The sequence below is a fragment of the Triticum dicoccoides genome, chromosome 1A, assembly GCF_002162155.2.
Source record: "Triticum dicoccoides isolate Atlit2015 ecotype Zavitan chromosome 1A, WEW_v2.0, whole genome shotgun sequence".
NCBI classification, from domain to species: Eukaryota; Viridiplantae; Streptophyta; class Magnoliopsida; order Poales; family Poaceae; genus Triticum; species Triticum dicoccoides.
The window spans coordinates 73,285,444-73,304,196 of record NC_041380.1 but is presented as its reverse complement, the minus strand read 5'-3'; the positions used below and the strand labels follow the sequence as shown (position 1 = coordinate 73,304,196).

Genomic DNA, 18,753 nt, shown 5'->3' with positions numbered 1-18,753 from the left:
CTGCTCAGCTGTATTTTCACTGAAACATGGCATGTTGTTTTTGTTACTTGTACCAAGGTTCAGGACCTTGATGAGTTGGCTGATGATCCATGTAGTTTTGACTTACCATGATCTGAATATGTATGTCAGTATACGTTATTAAGTTAATGGCTAAATGACTAGGATGTGTATCTCATCTTTAACTAAATTTAGATGTTTATTCAATCTGGATTTAAATGTTTTATCATTCGCCAGGTCTTTGCTTCTGATTCTTGTGTTGTAAACTGTAATTAATCATCTTTACCTATTGTCTATTATCCTACAGCTGGGCTCATGGTCATGAACAATTGAATGTTTCTTCTCCACTATATTAACATGTATGAATACATATGCTAAACTTGGATTACTACTGACTTCACATTATCTGCTTGGCCAAAACGTTGGGACCGGCACCCTTGTGCCAAGGCGCGATCTCGATCTAGTCTATCCTGATGACGGGAACAATTCCTGCAACGAAGAAAATCTCTGTGCTCCGGGTTGTAAATTCTGAGGAAGGTACGAGTGTGTGTGCATGCAAATCTAATATGATCTCTAGCTCCGTCCCATCTCCACCGACATGCAAATATATACAGTATTTACCGGCAATATTGATGAGCATCACTATCTTCTTAATGGTACTCAAACTTTGTATTGACAAGACAATTAATCATCTGACCCACATCAGAGCTGTTAATAACAACCAAAAGTAAAGGGATGTGGGAATGAATGTTACCTGTGTATACCTCTTCAACAAAACAGAAAAGCTTTTGAGACTAATTCTTTACACGGTCTTTTTAATCGCGCTGGATGCCCGGGGCTAAAGTCGTGCTAGTTTGGATGATCTATACGAGTTGTTTATGTTTTTCTTCTAGAAGTTCTGCCCTTGTTTGTAGCGATGTGAATCGTTCATGAGAGTGGATCTCTTTCGTTTTGGTTTGTCTTTGAGCTTGCATGCACATTAGTTAAAACTCATAACATCATCATTGACGGGTGGAAGAAAAACTCTTTTTGACATACACAAACAACTAACAAAGAAATCACTTTGGAAAGTCAAATTACATACACTGACAACTAACAGTATGATCTGCGATCGACGGACACACAAAATATATAGTTATGCTTTGAATGATTTCGGAATGATTGCCTAGTGGTGGTTGACGACAAAGCACTTCTCCCTGATCTCCCCCTCTTCACCGGTGAGAACCTCCACCTTGCCCATCTTGACCATGGCGGCAGCGAACTTGGCCTGCCACGCCTTCTCCACGGCGGCGTGGAACGCGACGATACCGGCGGTCCGGGGGCTGGTGAGTAGTGTCTGGTCGGAGGTGAGCGGCACCTTGCGCGCCAGTACGTTCTTGAAATACTGGTTGTCAAACTCCCCCGGCGTGACCGGGTCCAGCGCCACCGTTGTGGGGTCGCTAGGGTTGTTTGTCGACAGAGGGCACTGATGCTTCAGCTCCGCCGCATAGGACCTGTCGATGGACGGGTCGGTCCGACCGGCCTCACCCGAGAAATTGTGAATGCGCTGAGTGAAGGAGGAGCAATGGGACCGACCGATGGTGTGTGCACCGGAGAGCGTGACCATGTCGTCTGCAGAGAGCCCCTTGCGCTTGAAGCTGGCCACGAGCTCGGCGACCTCGTCGGTCGGAAATGGCACGTTGTTGTTGAGCACCTCATCGGCGATGGACACACGGCCGTCACGGCGACCAGACGGCACACGGTAGTTGATGCCGCCGGCAAGGTAGGCCCCGTCGCGTGCCGCGAAGGCGAGCACGTCGGCGCAGGAGACGGTGCGTGGGCAGCTCGCCTCTAAGGCTGCCTTGGCCTCGTCGATGACCTCAAAGCCACGCATGCTTGGGTTGTTCGCCTGCGAATCCTTCTCTGCCGAGTTCCCAGGTGTCGAGTTGATCAACAGCGAGCCATCACAACCCTACACGTGTCAAACAATACAAAAATCAATGGTCAGATCAGGCACTGGCAAAATCAATGGTCAGATTTTGAAGGCACTGGCCAAATTACCAAGGGAGAAGGGAATGCAAATTGTTTGTCGATGTATGTAAGCATAACTGGGGTTCAAGAGATCTCAAACAATACTTTCCATAATGAACAATAATCCCAAGGACGAAAAAAATGTCTATACACTCGGTTAGTGCGAAATATACCTTGTATTCCCTTTTTTTTGCGATGAAGTATACCTTGTACTCCGTGAAGATGTACGTAAAAAAGTAGAGTATCATGTCTCTCTGACTGGGTCTCCGTTTGGAACATAAATACATGGTCGCGGACAATGTGCCTGAACTGTCACTATCTGCTTGATGTTACTCAAAATTTTCATTTGCAACGCAATCACTAGCATAATAGATTGTGTCATTGTGTGAATGTTACTTGTGCGCTTCTTAAGCAAATTAATGAGCTAGCTATGCTCGAGATGGAAATGGGTGATCGGTCGATATGGAGATGGGTTGACGGACCAACCGACCGGTGTTTGTGCATGCAATCACACCGTGTAGCAGTTGGGAAAATGGTGCCGCCGCCGCGTGTTATACCGAGTCAAGAGATCGTCGTCGTGTGGCTTTAATAGCTGCTTTCATGAACTGATCCACCTAACCGCAGCAAAACTAGTCTTGCTTACTCGTATGGCTACTAATCAAGCGTGTTATTATATAGCTTCATTGGCACGTAGAACACATGAATCTGCCCTACGCCCCTACTCCGTACATTCTCAATTGTCTGAATATTTCTTATACCCCATCCATCCGAATCACAGGTTACTTAATTAGCCTAAAATTGGATGCTGTAGTAACTAGGAATGTGCAGTTTAGTTTGATTGTCGAACTCGATCCTTTTTGGATTCTATGGAAAAAATGTTACTCCCTCCATTCAGTAATACAAAATGTTTGGATATTTTAATATTGACTACATACAGATTGAAATCACTAGTAAAAAATGGTCAAATGTCAAGCACATTAGTGCGGTTTGATTTTGAGCCGGCACTAATGTATGCATTAGTGCCGGTTCCAACGGCTAGCTGGCTGCTCTCATTAGTACCGGTTCGTGGCGAACCTTTAGCACCGGTTCATGCCACGAACCGGTACTAAAGTGAGTGGTGGCAGGATGTTGTCAGTCTGAGGCCCCTCAAGCACCTTTAGTACCAGTTCGTATCACGAACCGGTACTAAAGGTCGTCCTACATAACCCTTCGTCCACCCGAGCTCGCTCTGTTCTTCCCCTTTCCCCTCTTCTCTCTGTTCTTCCCCTCTTTCTCTCGAGCTCATCACACATTTTGCCCAAAATTTGTCAAGATTTGAAAGCCTCATCCATTCAAATGATCACAAAGGTTAGCAATTTTGTCCTTTCATCTCTCATTGCTAGATTAGCTCTTGCAATGTTTTATATAGTGATTAATTTGTGAGTTTAGTATTTTTGGAGGAATTATATGTGCTAATATTTGATTTACATGCAATTTGAGGTCAAAAATAACACTTAGCTTGCATACGTAGGTGTGGTTTACTTAGTGCCTTCTAAATCTCCGTCGTAACCACCGTCGATCGCCCGCACCGTCCCGTTGCCGGCACGACCTTGCGGTGAGCCTCTTGTTCATGAATGTTTTATATAAAAAATTGATGTTTGTGTGATTTGGATATATGGTTACTCGTATAATTATCTTACCCGTATGTTGTTTGTTATACATATATTGTGCCATGGTTTCGATATCAGTCCCCGTCGGCCCTCGTCCTTGTTATGATTCGGATGTGGTATATTCTCTTTTAAAACTATTTGTTGCATTTCGTGTTTATGACAAATTATGCCCATCAAGTTGACATAGATATTTGTATGTAGGAGTTATGTGAACCGGAAATTCCAACCGACCCTATTGTCGAGAGGTTAAATTTAGCTGAAAGAGAAAACGAGGATTTGAAAGAAAATTGAAAAGAATTGAGGGGGGGAAGATGAAATTGGAGTTGCATGTTGCCGATGTCGTCGATGATCACAAGATCAAGATGGAGAAAATGCGCTTGAAGATTAGAAAGATTAGAAAGTATGCCATTCATAGTGAGGCTTGGTATCATTATGTTGTTGGATCAATTGTTACCTTAGTTGCGATCTTGATCGCATTTGTTGTTGCATTTAAATTCTTTAGCTAGAGAGTTATTTGTTTCTTGCATTTAAGTGTTGTATGAACTATATATATATGTATGAACTTTATGTATGAACTTGTATTAATTTGGTCTTTTTGGTGTTGTGTAATGAAGATGAGCCGACAATGGATGTATGATGACTGATGCTCTCCCGAGTTCATTAATGGCGTGCAAACTTTTCTGCTTGCGGCTGAGGCAAACAAGCGGGCGGATGGTTTTATGCCTTGTCCATGTGCTGTCTGTAAGAATAATCACAATTACTCTACGTCAAGAACCATTCACGTCCACCTGTTTAAGTCCGGTTTCATGCCCCACTATAATGTTTGGACCAAGCACGGAGTAAGAGGGGTTATGATGGAAGACAATGAAGAAGAAGCGGACGGCGACAGCTATCCTGGCCATGGGTTCCCTGAATACGATGATACAACAATGGGGGAAGAAGCTGAGCTGGCAATGCGGGAAGAAGCTGAAGAAGAGGCATCAGATGAGCCCGCTGATGATCTAGGTCGGCCATTGCCGATGCGAAGAAAAACTGCGCAAGTGATTTGGAGATAAAGAAGTTGCAGCGCATGTTAGAGTATCACAAGAAATTGTTGCACCCGAATTGCGAAGCTGACAAGAAAAAGTTAGGCACCACACTGGAATTGCTGCAATGGAAGGCAGAGAATGGTGTATCTGACAAGGGATTTGGAAAGTTGCTGGTGATACGTCTCCGTCGTATCTACTTTTCCAAACACTTTTGCCCTTGTTTTGGACTCTAACTTGCATGATTTGAATGGAACTAACCCGGACTGACGCTGTTTTCAGCAGAATTGCCATGGTGTTATTTATGTACAGAAAAAAAATTCTCAGAATGACCTGAAACTCCACGGAGCGTATTTTTGGAAATAATAAAACATACCGGCAAAAGATCAAGACCAGGGGGCCCACACCCTAGCCACGAGGGTGGGGGGCGCCTGCCCCACCTGGCTCGCCCCCTACCTTGTGGGCCCCCTAGAGCTCCTCCGACCTCAACTCCAACTATATATATTCACTTTCAGGGAGAAAAAAATCAAGGAGAAGGATTCATCACGTTTTACGATACGAAGCCGCTGCCAAGCCCTAAAACCTCTAGGGAGGGCTGATCTGGAGTCCTTTCGGGGCTCCGGGGAGGGGAATCCATCGCCATCGTCATCATCAACCATCCTCCATCACCAATTTCATGATGCTCACCGCCGTGCATGAGTAATTCCATCATAGTCTTGCTGGACGGTGATGGGATGGATGAGATTTATCATGTAATCGAGTTAGTTTTGTTAGGGTTTGATCCCTAGTATCCACTATGTTTTGAGATTGATGTTGCTATGACTTTGCTATGCATAATGCTTGTCACTAGGGCCCGGGTGCCATGATTTCAGATCTGAACCTATTATGTTTTCATGAATATATGTGAGTTCTTGATCCTATCTTGCAAGTCTACAGAAACCTACTATGTGTTATGATCCGGCAACTCCGAAGTGACAATAATCGGGACCACTCCCGGTGATGACCGTAGTTTGAGGAGTTCATGTATTCACTATGTGTTAATGCTTTGGTCCGGTACTCTATTAAAAGGAGGCCTTAATATCCCTTAGTTTCTGCTAGGACCCCGCTGCCGCGGGAGGGTAGGACAAAAGATGTCATGCAAGTTCTTTTCCATAAGCACATATGACTATATTCGGAATATATGCCTACATTACATCGATGAATTGGAGCTAATTCTGTGTCACCCTAGGTTATGACTGTTACATGATGAACCGCATCCGACATAATTCTCTATCACCGATCCATCGCATACGAGCTTTCCATATATTGTTCTTCGCTTATTTACTTTTCTGTTGCTATTGTTACAATCACTACAAAATACCAAAAACATTACTTTTGTTATCATTACCTTTTGCTACCATTACCACTATTATCATATTACTTTGCTACTAAATACTTTGCTGCAGATATTAAGTTTCCAGGTGTGGTTGAATTAACAACTCAGCTGCTAATACTTGAGAATATTCTTTGGCTCCCCTTGTGTCGAATCAATAAATTTGGGTTGAATAATCTACCCTCGAAAACGGTTGCGATCCCCTATACTTGTGGGTTATCAAGACTATTTTCTGGCGCCGTTGCCGGGTAGCATAGCTCTATTCTTTGAGTCACTTGGGATTTATATCTGCTTATCATTATGAAGAACTTGAAAGATCCAAGAACCAAGATTTATCCCTCAACTACGAGGGGAGGAAGGAACTTCCATCTAGCTCTGCACTTGATTCACTTTCTGTTTTGAGTAAGCTTGCGACACTTAAACCTACTTCTGCTATTGATTCTGATATGTCGCATATTATTGATGATGCCACTTCTACTATGCATGATACTTATGATGAAACTACTTCTATGCTTGATACTACTGTGCCACTTGGTGAATTTCTTGATGAACAACTTGCTAGGGTTAGAGAGAATGAAGTTATTGAAACTGATAATATTGATGAAAGTGATGATGAAGACTCTCCCCCTAATAAATATGAATTGCCTGTTGTTCCTGAGGGTTATGTTATGGATGAAGAAGCTACTAGAGCTATTTTAGCTTGCAATGATATATATGATCTAAAGAGGTTATTAGCTAAATGGAAGCAAAAATCCCTTAATGCTAGAATGAAACCTGACCCTGCTTTTGCTACTTCACCTATCTGTGTTACTGATAAGGATTATGAATTCTCTGTTGATCCTGATATAATTACTTTGGTGATTCTGATCCTTTTTATGGCTATGAATCTGAAACTGTTGTGGCACATCTTACTAAATTAAATGATATAGCTACCCTATTCACTAATGATGAGAGAACTCGCTACTTTTATATTCTTAAAATATTTCCGTTCTCATTAAAGGGTGATGCTAAGATATGGTTTAATTCTCTTGATCCTGGTTGTGTGCGTAGTCCCCGAGATATGATTTATTACTTCTCTGCTAAATATTTCCTTGCTCATAAGAAACAAGCTGCCTTAAGGGATATATATAATTTTGTTCAAATTGAAGAAGAGAGTCTCCCACAAGCTTGGGGGAGGCTTCTCCAATTACTTAATGCTTTGGCTGATCATCCTCTTAAGAAAAATGAAATACTTGATATCTTTTATAATGGACTAACCGATGCTTCCAGAGATTACCTGGATAGTTGTGCTGGTTCTGTTTTCAGGGAAAGAACACCGGATGAAGCTGAAATTTTATTGAATAATATGTTGACAAATGAAAATAATTGGACACTTCCTGAGCCAACTCCTGAGCCTATTCCTAAACCAACTCCAAAGAAAAGAGGTGTTCTATTTCTCAGTCCTGAAGATATGCAAGAGGCAAAGAAATCCATGAAAGAAAAGGGTATTAAAGCTGAAGATGTTAAAAATTTACCTCCTATTGAAGAAATACATGGTCTTAATTTACCGCTTGTTGAAGAAATATATGGTTTTAATCCATCACCTATTGAAGAAACACATGGTCTTGATAACCCGACACAGGTAGTAAAGGTAAATTCTCTCTACAGATATGATAAAGCTGAAATCCCATTTACTAAGTTTGCTAGCTCATGCTTAGATGAGTTTGATAAATTTATGGTTAAGCAAGAAGACTTCAATGCTTATTTTGGTAGAGAATTAAAACCAAGTGCTGATATGCTTGAACACTTGGGTGATTATATGGCTAATGTCAAAGGTGAACTTAAACTTATTAGTAAACATGCTTCTATGGTTACCACTCAAGTAGAACAAGTACTTAAAGCTCAAAATGATTTGCTCGATGAATTGAATAGTAAGAATAAGGACTATGTTGTTAGAGTGGCTACTAGAACTGGTAAAATGACTCAGGAACCTTTGTATCCTGAAGGCCACCCTAAGAAAATTGAGCAAGATTCTCAGAGAAATAATACAGATGCACCTAGTCCTTCTAAAAGGAAGAAAAAGAAAAATGATAGGAATTTGCATGCTTCTAGTGAACCTATTACTGAAACACCTGAGAATCCAAATGATATTCCTATTTCTGATGCTGAAACACAATCTGGTAATGAACCTGAAACTAGTGATAATGTTAATGATAATGTTCATGTTGATGCTCAACCTAGCAATGATAATGATATAGAAATTGAACCTCCTGTTGATCTTGATAACCCACAATCAAAGAATCAACATTATGATAAGAGAGACTTTGTTGCTAGGAAACATGGTAAAGAAACAGAGCCTTGGGTTCAAAAACCCATGCCTTTTCCTCCCAAACCATCCAAGAAAAAGGATGAGGAGGATTTTGAGCGCTTTGCTGAAATGATTAGACCTATCTTTTTGCGTATGCGATTAACTGATATGCTCAAAATGAACCCTTATGCTAAGTATATGAAAGAAATTTTCACTAATAAAAGAAAGATACTGGAAGCTGAAATTTCCACCATGCTTGCTAATTATACTTTTAAGGGTGGAATACCAAAGAAACTTGGAGATCCAGGAGTACCCACTATACCATGCTCCATTAAAAGAAACTATGTTAAAACTGCTTTATCTGATCTCGGAGCCGGCGTTAGTGTTATGCCTCTCTCTTTATATCATAGACTTGATTTGAATAAGTTGACACTTACTGAAATATCGTTGCAAATGGCTGATAAATCAACTGCTATACCTGTCGGTATTTGTGAGGATGTGCCTGTTGTGATTGCAAACGTTACTATTTTAACGGACTTTGTTATTCTTGATATTCCCGAGGACGATAGTATGTCTATTATTCTTGGAAGACCCTTTTTGAATAATGCAAGGGTTGTTATTGATTGCAACAAAGTCCATGTCACTTTTCATGTTAATGGTAATGAGCATATGGTACACTTTCCAAGGAAACAACCTCAAGTCCACAGTATCAATTCTATTGAAAAAATTTCATCAATTATTTTTGGAGGTTTTGAATTTCCTCTTCCTACTGTCAAGAAGAAATATGATATTCTTATTGTTGGGGATGTGCATATCCCCGTTGAGGTAACCTAGTGTTATTTGAAAATTCTCTAGTTCCATGTTATTCGGAATGAGTTTGTTAACAAGACTTGATCAACCTTGTTAATGGATTCCTTTTGATGATCATGAGATGGATGAATTTAGAAAACACAACTCTCTGTACCCTCTTTTTACTTTCTGTTATCTATATTAAATAAAATAAAAATAGTATTTTCTGTCTGTTATCTGAATTATCCATGCAATATAAAAATACCCTGAAAATAGAAGTTCTCCAAATGCCCTGAAATTTAAATATGATTTTTTCTGGAATATTTGAGAAAATTTGGCACTGAGAACATAGCAGGGGGGGCATCCACCTGGCCACGAGGGTGGAGGGCGTGTCCCCTGCCTCGTGGGCCCACGGTGGCCCTCCTCCACTTATTCATGCACCCACACACTCCTTCTTCCTCCCACAAACACCATTATCCAGCGCAAGCACGAGTTCTAGCTCATTTTGCTGCGATTTTCGATCTCCTTGCTCAAAGCACCTCTCACAAAACTGCTTTGGGGGATTGTTCCTTGGTATGTGACTCCTCCAATGGTCTAATTAGTTTTTATTCTAGTGCTTCATTCATTGCATATTTTTGCTGCCTAGGTGACCCTGTTCTTGAGCTTGTGTGTCAAATTTATGTGGTTCCAAGTAGTTTTGATGCATGATATGGGCTCTAGGCACTTGTAGGAGTAGTTGCTATCAATTTTGTTGAGCTTGGTTCACTTTTATTTGAAGTTACTAAAAATTCCAGAATTTTTCAGAAAATAATGAAGAGATTTTTGAGTGGCTCATGGAGCCGAAGCTCGAAGGAAAAGCAAAATGAAGAAGCAAAGAAGCAAAGAAGCCCAAATATAATCTGCCTCGCATCGTGGAGGTTCGTCCATGTGAATGGCCTTGTGATGATTTCTTGAGAGCAGCCGGGATTTATAATGATTTCTATGAATTTGCTGATAATGCAGGCCTCACCACCTTCCTCCACGACCAGCGCGAACAGTATCTTTTACTCACCAATATCTTTGTGCAAAACTTTCATTTCCATGCTAGGATCTCACCACCTACGGTGGAGTTTTATTTATATGATGAGCATAAGGAGATGTCACTTCGTGATTTTTGTCGGGTTTGTTTGATCCCTTTTGAGGGCATCATAGAGGAACCACATCGCGGCGATGTGGATGGGTTTATTGATACCATCACTGTAGGGGAAACGAGGAAGGTTTCCGATGCATAAACTACTAGCATACACTTTCCTGTTCTACGTTACTTTGTTATATTTGCTAGTAGATACTTGATTGGGTGCGGAAACTGTGGAAACTTGAGTGCCCCTGATATTGTTATTTTGTGCCATGCCTTATTTCGTGATGATACATTCAGCATGGGTGCTATTATTGCAAAGCGGTTAAATCTTAACCATACTAAGGGCCCAGTCTTTGGAGGCATCTTTGCCTCGCGCCTAGCTGCACATTTTAACATACCTATTAGGCATTATGAGAAGGAAGAAAAATTGCTGCCTCCTGTTTATTTAGATTATAAGAGTATGGTAGCACACGATTTTATTATTAAGAATAGGGGAAATGAGATCTAATACAAATTGTTCTTTGATAAACATCATCCTGAGACTATTACCCTGCCTGCTCCTTCCTTGTTTGATTTATCTGCAGGCAAGTACCTTGTTCCGTTGGAGGCTATTCACGCCTACTGGAACCGTACATCAGCCACAGAGACAGAGTTGGAACCACAAGTTGATCCTCCATGACAGTCTAATTACAAGTGGGATTCGGAGATGATTGCCAAGTGGCAATCAGAGTCTTCTTCTGCGCAGTACGACCCCAACTATTACTATGGATATCCGCCAGGCCAACCGTGTCCATAGACCAACTTAGGCCAAAAGCCTAAGCTTGAGGGAGTACATATTTCTCACCGACATTAGAGTTATGTCCACACACTCATTGCTAGATGTCGGTGTCATACTTTTTCATTGTAATATCCATGCTAGTTTATTTCCTTTTTATGGTTTCTTCTTGTGTGTTTAATAAACCTTAAGAAAAACCAAAAAAATTAGTTGTAGCTTTTAATTAGTTTACTTTCCATGCTTGTAGTAGTAATTAAAAATAAAACCCAAAAAGATTTCCTATTCTTCTTTTGCTTGTTGGGAGCTTTCCCGTGTAAATAGTTTCATTTCTTTTCTTTTCTTTGGGGTTGATAGGAGAAGACCATGATTAAATTGTTGAAGTGGCTCTTATATGCACTATTGTTGATCTGACAAGAGAGTCCATATTGCCTTGTCTTCTCCTGTTTATTGAATGCTTGCAGATTCCAGCTTAGTCCAATGCACACACACTATTATTATTATCCACATCGTTCGGTCGTGCAAGTGAAAGGCAATTATGACGATATATGATGGACTGATTGAGATGAGAAAAGCTGGTATGAACTCGACCTCTCTTGTTTTTTGTAAATATGATTAGTTCATCGTTCCCGATTCAGCCTATTATGAATAAACATGTTTGCAATGACAATTAGAGATTATAGTTTCTTGTGGCATACTTAATTAGCTAGGAGCTTATAATGGTTTGCCTTGCGTGCCAACATGCTATTAAAATGGTTGTGATGTGGTATGATAGGATGGTATCCTCTTTTGAACGATTCGAGTGGCTTGACTTGGCACATGTTCACGCATGTAGTTGAAACAAAATCAACATAGCCTCTACGATATTTATGTTCATGGTGCATTATATCCTACTCATGCTTGCATTCGGTGTTGATTAATTTTAATGCATGTTCATGACTGTTGTCGCTCTCTAGCTGGTCGCTTCCCAGTCTTTTTCTAGCCTTCACTTGTACTAAGCGGGAATACTGCTTGTGCATCCAATCCCATAAACCCCAAAGTTATTCTATATGAGTCCACCATACCTACCTATATACGGTATCTACCTGCCGTTCCAAGTAAATTTGTATGTGCCAAACTCTAAACCTTCAAATAAATATCTTGTTTTGTATGCTTTAATAGCTCATGTATCAACTAGGGTTGTCCGTATCTTCCATGTTAGGCGGGTTATTCTCAAGAGGAGTGGACTCCGCTCCTCACTCACGAGAAAATGGCTGGTCACCGGGATGCCCAGTCCCATGCTTTATGCAAATCAAATCAAAATAATTGCAAACAAAACTCCCCCTAGGACTCTTGTTAGTTGGAGGCACTCGTTGTTCCGAGCAAGCCATGGATTGATGCTTGTTGGTGGAGGGGGAGTATAAACTTTACCATTCTGTTTGGGAACCGCCTATAATGTGTGTAGCATGGAAGATATTGCCATCTCTTGGTTGTTATGTTGACAATGAAAGTATACCGCTCAAAATATTATTCATCTCTATTTCAAAACCGAGCTCTGGCACCTCTACAAATCCCTGCTTCCCTCTGCGAAGGGCCCATCTATTTACTTTCATGTTGAGTCATCACCCTCTTATTAAAAAGCACCAGTTGGAGAGCACCGCTGTCATTTGCATTCATTACTGTTAGTTTACATTGAGTATGACTTGAGTGGATCTCTTTTACCATGAATTACAATGTCTACTCAGTCCTTGATCTTTAAAGGTGCTCTGCATTTATGTTTTGCGGTCTCAGAAAGGGCTAGCGAGATACCATCTTGTTATATCATATTATGATTGTTTTGAGAAAGTGTTGGCATCCGAGATTTATTATTATTGCTCGCTAGTTGATTATGCCATTGATATGAGTAAACATGAGACCTAAGCGTTATTGTGAATATTGTTAGTTTATAATCTTTGCTAAAAACTTGAATGCTGGCTTTACATATTTACAACAACAAGAGCAAACATAGTTTGTAAAAGTTTTTCTTTATCACCTTCAGTTTATCAACTGAATTGCTTGAGGACAAGCAAAGGTTTAAGCTTGGGGGAGTACGTATTTCCCACCGACATTACATTCATGTTCACACACTCATTGCTAGATGTCGGTGCTCATACTTTTTCATTGTAATATCCATGCTAGTTTATTTCCTTTTTATGCTTTCTTCTTGTGTGTTTAATAAACCTTAAGAAAAACCAAAAAAAATTAGTTGTAGCTTTTAGCTAGTTTTAATTTCTACGCTTGTAGTAGTAATTAAAAAGAAAACCCAAAAAGATTTCCTGTTCTTCTTTTTGCTTGTTGGGAGCTTTCCCGTGTAAATGAATTAATGCTTGTTGGTGGAGGGGGAGTATAAACTTTACCATTCTGTTTGGGAACCGCCTATAATGTGTGTAGCATGGAAGATATCTCCATCTCTTGGTTGTTATGTTGACAATGAAAGTATACCGCTCAAAATATTATTCATCTTTATTTCAAAACCGAGCTCTGGCACCTCTACAAATCCCTGCTTCCCTCTGCGAAGGGCCTATCTATTTACTTTTATGTTGAGTCATCATCCTCTTATTAAAAAGCACCATTTGGAGAGCACCACTGTCATTTGCATTCATTACTGTTAGTTTACATTGAGTATGACTTGACTGGATCTCTTTTACCATGAATTACAATGTCTAGTCAGTCCTTGATCTTTAAAGGTGCTCTGAATTTATGTTTTGCGGTCTCAAAAAGGACTAGCGAGATACCATCTTGTTATATCATATTATGATTGTTTTGAGAAAGTGTTGTCATCCGAAATTTATTATTATTGCTCGCTAGTTGATTATGCCATTGATATGAGTAAACATGAGACCTAATATAAGCGTTATTATGAATATGGTTAGTTTATAATCTTTGCTGAAAACTTGAATGTTGGCTTTACATATTTACAACAACAAGAGCAAACAGAGTTTGTAAAAGTTTTTCTGTATCACTTTCAGTTTGTCAACTGAATTGCTTGAGGACAAGCAAAGGTTTAAGCTTGGGGGAATTGATACGTCTCCGTTGTATCTACTTTTCCAAACACTTTTGCCCTTGTTTTGGACTCTAACTTGCATGATTTGAATGGAACTAACCCGGACTGACGCTGTTTTCAGCAGAATTGCCATGGTGCTATTTATGTGCAGAAACAAAAGTTCTCGGAATGACCTGAAACTCCACGGAGCATATTTTTGGAAATAATAAAAAATACTGGCAAAAGATCAAGACCAGGGGGCCCACACCCTAGCCACGAGGGTGGGGTGCGCCTGCCACCCTGGGCGCGCCCCCCTACCTTGTGGGCCCCCTGGAGCTCCTCCGACCTCAACTCCAAATCCATATATTCACTTTCGGGGAGAAAAAAAATCAAGGAGAAGGATTCATCGCGTTTTATGATACGGAGCCGCCGCCAAGCCCTAAAACCTCTTGGGAGGGCTGATCTGGAGTCCGTTCAGGGCTTCGGAGAGGGGAATCTGTTGCCATCGTCATCATCAACCATCCTCCATCACCAATTTCATGATGCTCACCGCCGTGCGTGAGTAATTCCATCGTAGGCTTGCTGGACGGTGATGGGTTGGATGAGATTTATCATGTAATCGAGTTAGTTTTGTTAGGGTTTGATCCCTAGTATCCACTATGTTCTGAGATTGATGTTGCTATGACTTTGCTATGCTTAATGCTTGTCACTAGGGCCCGAGTGCCATGATTTCAGATCTGAACCTATTATGTTTTCATGAATATATGTGAGTTCTTGATCCTATCTTGCAAGTCTATAGTCACCTACTATGTGTTATGATCCGGCAACCGCGAAGTGACAATAATCGGGACCACTCCCGGTGATGACCGTAGTTTGAGGAGTTCATGTATTCACTATGTGTTAATGCTTTGGTCTGGTACTCTATTAAAAGGAGGCCTTAATATCCCTTAGTGTCCGCTAGGACCCCGCTGCCACGGGAGGGTAGGACAAAAGATGTCATGCAAGTTCTTTTCCATAAGCACGTATGACTATATTCGGAATACATGCCTACATTACATTGATGAATTGGAGCTAGTTCTGTGTCACCCTAGGTTATGACTGTTACATGATGAACCGCATCCGGCATAATTCTCTATCACCGGTCCATTGCCTACGAGCTTTCCATATATTGTTCTTCACTTATTTACTTTTCCGTTGCTATTGTTACAATCACTACAAAATACCAAAACATTACTTTTGTTATCTTTACCTTTTGCTACCATTACCACTACTATCATATTACTGTGCTACTAAATACCTTGCTGCAGATATTAAGTTTCCAGGTGTGGTGGAATTGACAACTCAGCTGCTAATACTTGAGAATATTCTTTGGCTCCCCTTGTGTCGAATCAATAAATTTGGGTTGAATACTCTACCCTCGAAAACTGTTGCAATCCCCTATACTTGTGGGCTATTAGCTGGTAATGATAAAGAATATGCTTTCAAAGGACAATGAATTGCCTAAGATTACGTATGAAGCAAAGAAGGCTGTTTGCCCTCTAGGGTTAGAGGTGTAGAAGATACATGCATGCCCTAATGACTGCATCCTATACCGCGATGAGTACGAGGATTTGAACGCTTGCCCGGTATGCGGTGCATTGTGCTATAAGATCAACCGCGATGACCCTAGTGATGTCGAGGGCGAGCGCCCCAGGAAGAAGATTCCTGCCAAGGTGATGTGGTATGCTCCTATAATACCACGGTTGAAACATTTGTTCCAAAACAAAGAGCATGCCAAGGCGATGCGATGGCACAGAGAAGACCGTAAGAAAGACGGAAAGTTGAGAGTACCCGTTGACGGGTCGCGGTGGAGAAAAATCGAGAGAAAGTACGGGAAGGAGTTTGCAGATGACACAAGGAACGTATGGTTTGGTCTAAGTGCAGATGGCATTAATCCTTTTGGGGAGCAGAGCAGCAACCATAGCACCTGGCATGTGACTCTATGTTTGTATAACCTTCCTCCTTGGTTGTGCATGAAGCGGAAGTTCATTATGATGCCAGTGCTCATCCAAGGCCCTAAGCAACCCGGCAATGACATTGATGTGTACCTAAGGCCATTAGTTGAAGAACTCTTACAGCTGTGGAATGGAACAAGTGTACGTGCGTGGGATGAGCACATGGGGGAAGAATTTGACCTAAAAGCGTTGTTGTTCATGACCATCAATGATTGACCTGCTCTCAGTAACCTTTCAAGACAGTCAAATAAGGGATACCGCGCATGCATGCACTGTTTGGATGTGACCAACAGTATTTTGGACAATTGTAGGAAGAATGTGTACCTAGGACATCGTCAATTTCTTTCGAGCAGGCATCCCGTAAGAAAGAAAGGCAAGTATTTAAAAGGTGAGGCGGATCACCGGACGAAGCCTCTCCACCGTACAGGTGCTGATGTACATGATATGGTCAAGGATTTGAAGGTAGTCTTTGGAAAGGGTCCTGCCGGACAACCTGTTCCTAATGACGCCGACGGACACACACCCATGTGGAAGAAGAAATCTATATTTTGGGACCTGCCCTATTGGAAAGACCTAGAGGTCGGCTCCGCAATCGACGTGATGCACGTGACGAAGAATTTTGCGTGAATCTGCTTGGCTTCTTGGGCGTGTATGGGAAGACAAAAGATACACCTGAGGCACGGGAGGACCAGCAATGTATGCACGGAAAAGACGACATACATCAGGGTCATGCCAGCTACGCTCTTACCAAAGAAGAGAAGGAAATCTTCTTTGAATGCCTGCTCAATATTAAGGTACCGTCTGGATTCTCGTCGAATATAAAGGGAATAATAAACATGGCAGAGAAAAAGTTCCAGAACCTAAAGTCTCATGACTGCCATGTGATTATGACGCAACTCCTTCCGGTTGCATTGAGGGGGATTCTACCGGATAACGTTCGATTAGCCATTGTGAAGCTATGTGCATTCTGATACGTCTCCGTCGTATCTACTTTTCCAAACACTTTTGCCCTTGTTTTGGACTCTAACTTGCATGCTTTGAATGGAACTAACCCGGACTGACGCTGTTTTCAGCAGAATTGCCATGGTGTTATTTATGTGCAGAAACAAAAGTTCTCAGAATGACCTGAAATTCCATGGAGCGTATTTTTGGAAATAATAAAAAATACTGGCAAAAGATCAAGGCCAGGGGGCCCACACCCTAGCCACAAGGGTGGGGGCGCGCCTGCCCCCTTGGGCGCGCCCCCTACCTCGTGGGCCCCCTGAAGCTCCTCAGACCTCAACTCCAACTCTATATATTCGTGTTCGGAGAGAAAAAATCAAGGAGAAAGATTCATGGCGTTCTATGATACGGAGCCGCCGCCAAGCCCTAAACTCTCTCGGGAGGGCTGATCTGGAGTCCGTTCAGGGCTCCGGAGAGGGGGATTTGTCGCCATCGTCATCATCAACCATCATTCATCACCAATTTCATGATGCTTGCTACCTCTTGAGCACTACGTTGGTTTTCCCCGAAGAAGAAGGGATGATGCAGCAATGTAGCATAAGTATTTCCCTCAGTTTTTGAGAACCAAGGTATCAATCCAGTAGGAGGCTATGCGCGAGTCCCTCGTACCTGCACAAAACAAATAAATCCTCGCAACCAACGCGATAAGGGGTTGTCAATCCCTACACGGCCACTTACGAGAGTGAGATTTGATAGATATGATAAGATAATATTTTTGGTATTTTTATGATAAAGATGCAAAGTAAAATAAAAGCAAAGTAAAAAGCGAAGGAAATAAATAAGTATTGGAAGATTAATATGATGAAGATAGACCCGGGGGCCATAGGTTTCACTAGTGGCTTCTCTCAAGAGCATAAGTATTCTACGGTGGGTGAATGAATTACTGTTGAGCAATTGACAGAATTGAGCATAGTTATGAGAATATCTAGGTATGATCATGTATATAGGCATCACATCCGGGACAAGTAGACCGACTCCTGCCTGCATCTACTACTATTACTCCACTCATCGACCGCTATCCAGCATGCATCTAGAGTATTAAGTTAATGAAAACAAAGTAACGCCTTAAGCAAGATGACATGATGTAGAGGGATAAACTCATGCAATATGATGAAAACCCCATCTTGTTATCCTCGATCGCAACAATACAATACGTGCCTTGCTGCCCCTACTGTCACTGGGAAAGGACACCGCAAGATTGAACCCAAAGCTAAGCACTTCTCCCATTGCAAGAAAGATCAATCTAGTAGGCCAAACCAAACTGATAATTCGAAGAGACTTGCAAAGATAACCAATCATACATAAAAGAATTCAGAGAAGATTCAAATATTTTTCATAGATAGACTTGATCATAAACCCACAATTCATTGGTCTCAACAAACACACCGCAAAAACAAGATAGCATCGAATAGATCTCCACAAGAGAGGGGAGAACATTGTATTGAGATCCAAAAAGAGAGAAGAAGCCATCTAGCTAATAATTATGGACCCATAGGTCTAAGGTGAACTACTCATACTTCATCGGAGGGGCTATGGTGATGATGTAGAAGCCCTCCGTGATTGATGCCCCCTCCGGCGGAGCTCCGGAACAGGCCCCAAGATGGGATCTCGTGGATACAGAAAGTTGCGGTGGTGGAATTAGGGTTTTGGCTACGTATCTGATTGTTTGGGGGTACGTAAGTATATATAGGAGGAAGGAGTACGTCGGTGGAGCAACAGGGGGCCCACGAGGGTGGAG

At 41.5% G+C, this 18,753-nt stretch overlaps 1 protein-coding gene across 1 annotated transcript in view; it reads right to left on the bottom strand.

Moving 5' to 3' along the window:
- Window positions 1-1,032: 1,032 nt before the first annotated feature.
- Window positions 1,033-18,753, bottom strand: part of LOC119351710 (peroxidase 5-like) — a 61,398-nt gene continuing 43,677 nt past the window's right edge. The window contains exon 2 of the mRNA XM_037618615.1: window positions 1,033-1,948. Coding sequence (XP_037474512.1) covers window positions 1,163-1,948 — 786 coding nt within the window. The 3' untranslated portion in view covers window positions 1,033-1,162. The remainder of the gene's footprint in view (window positions 1,949-18,753) is intronic.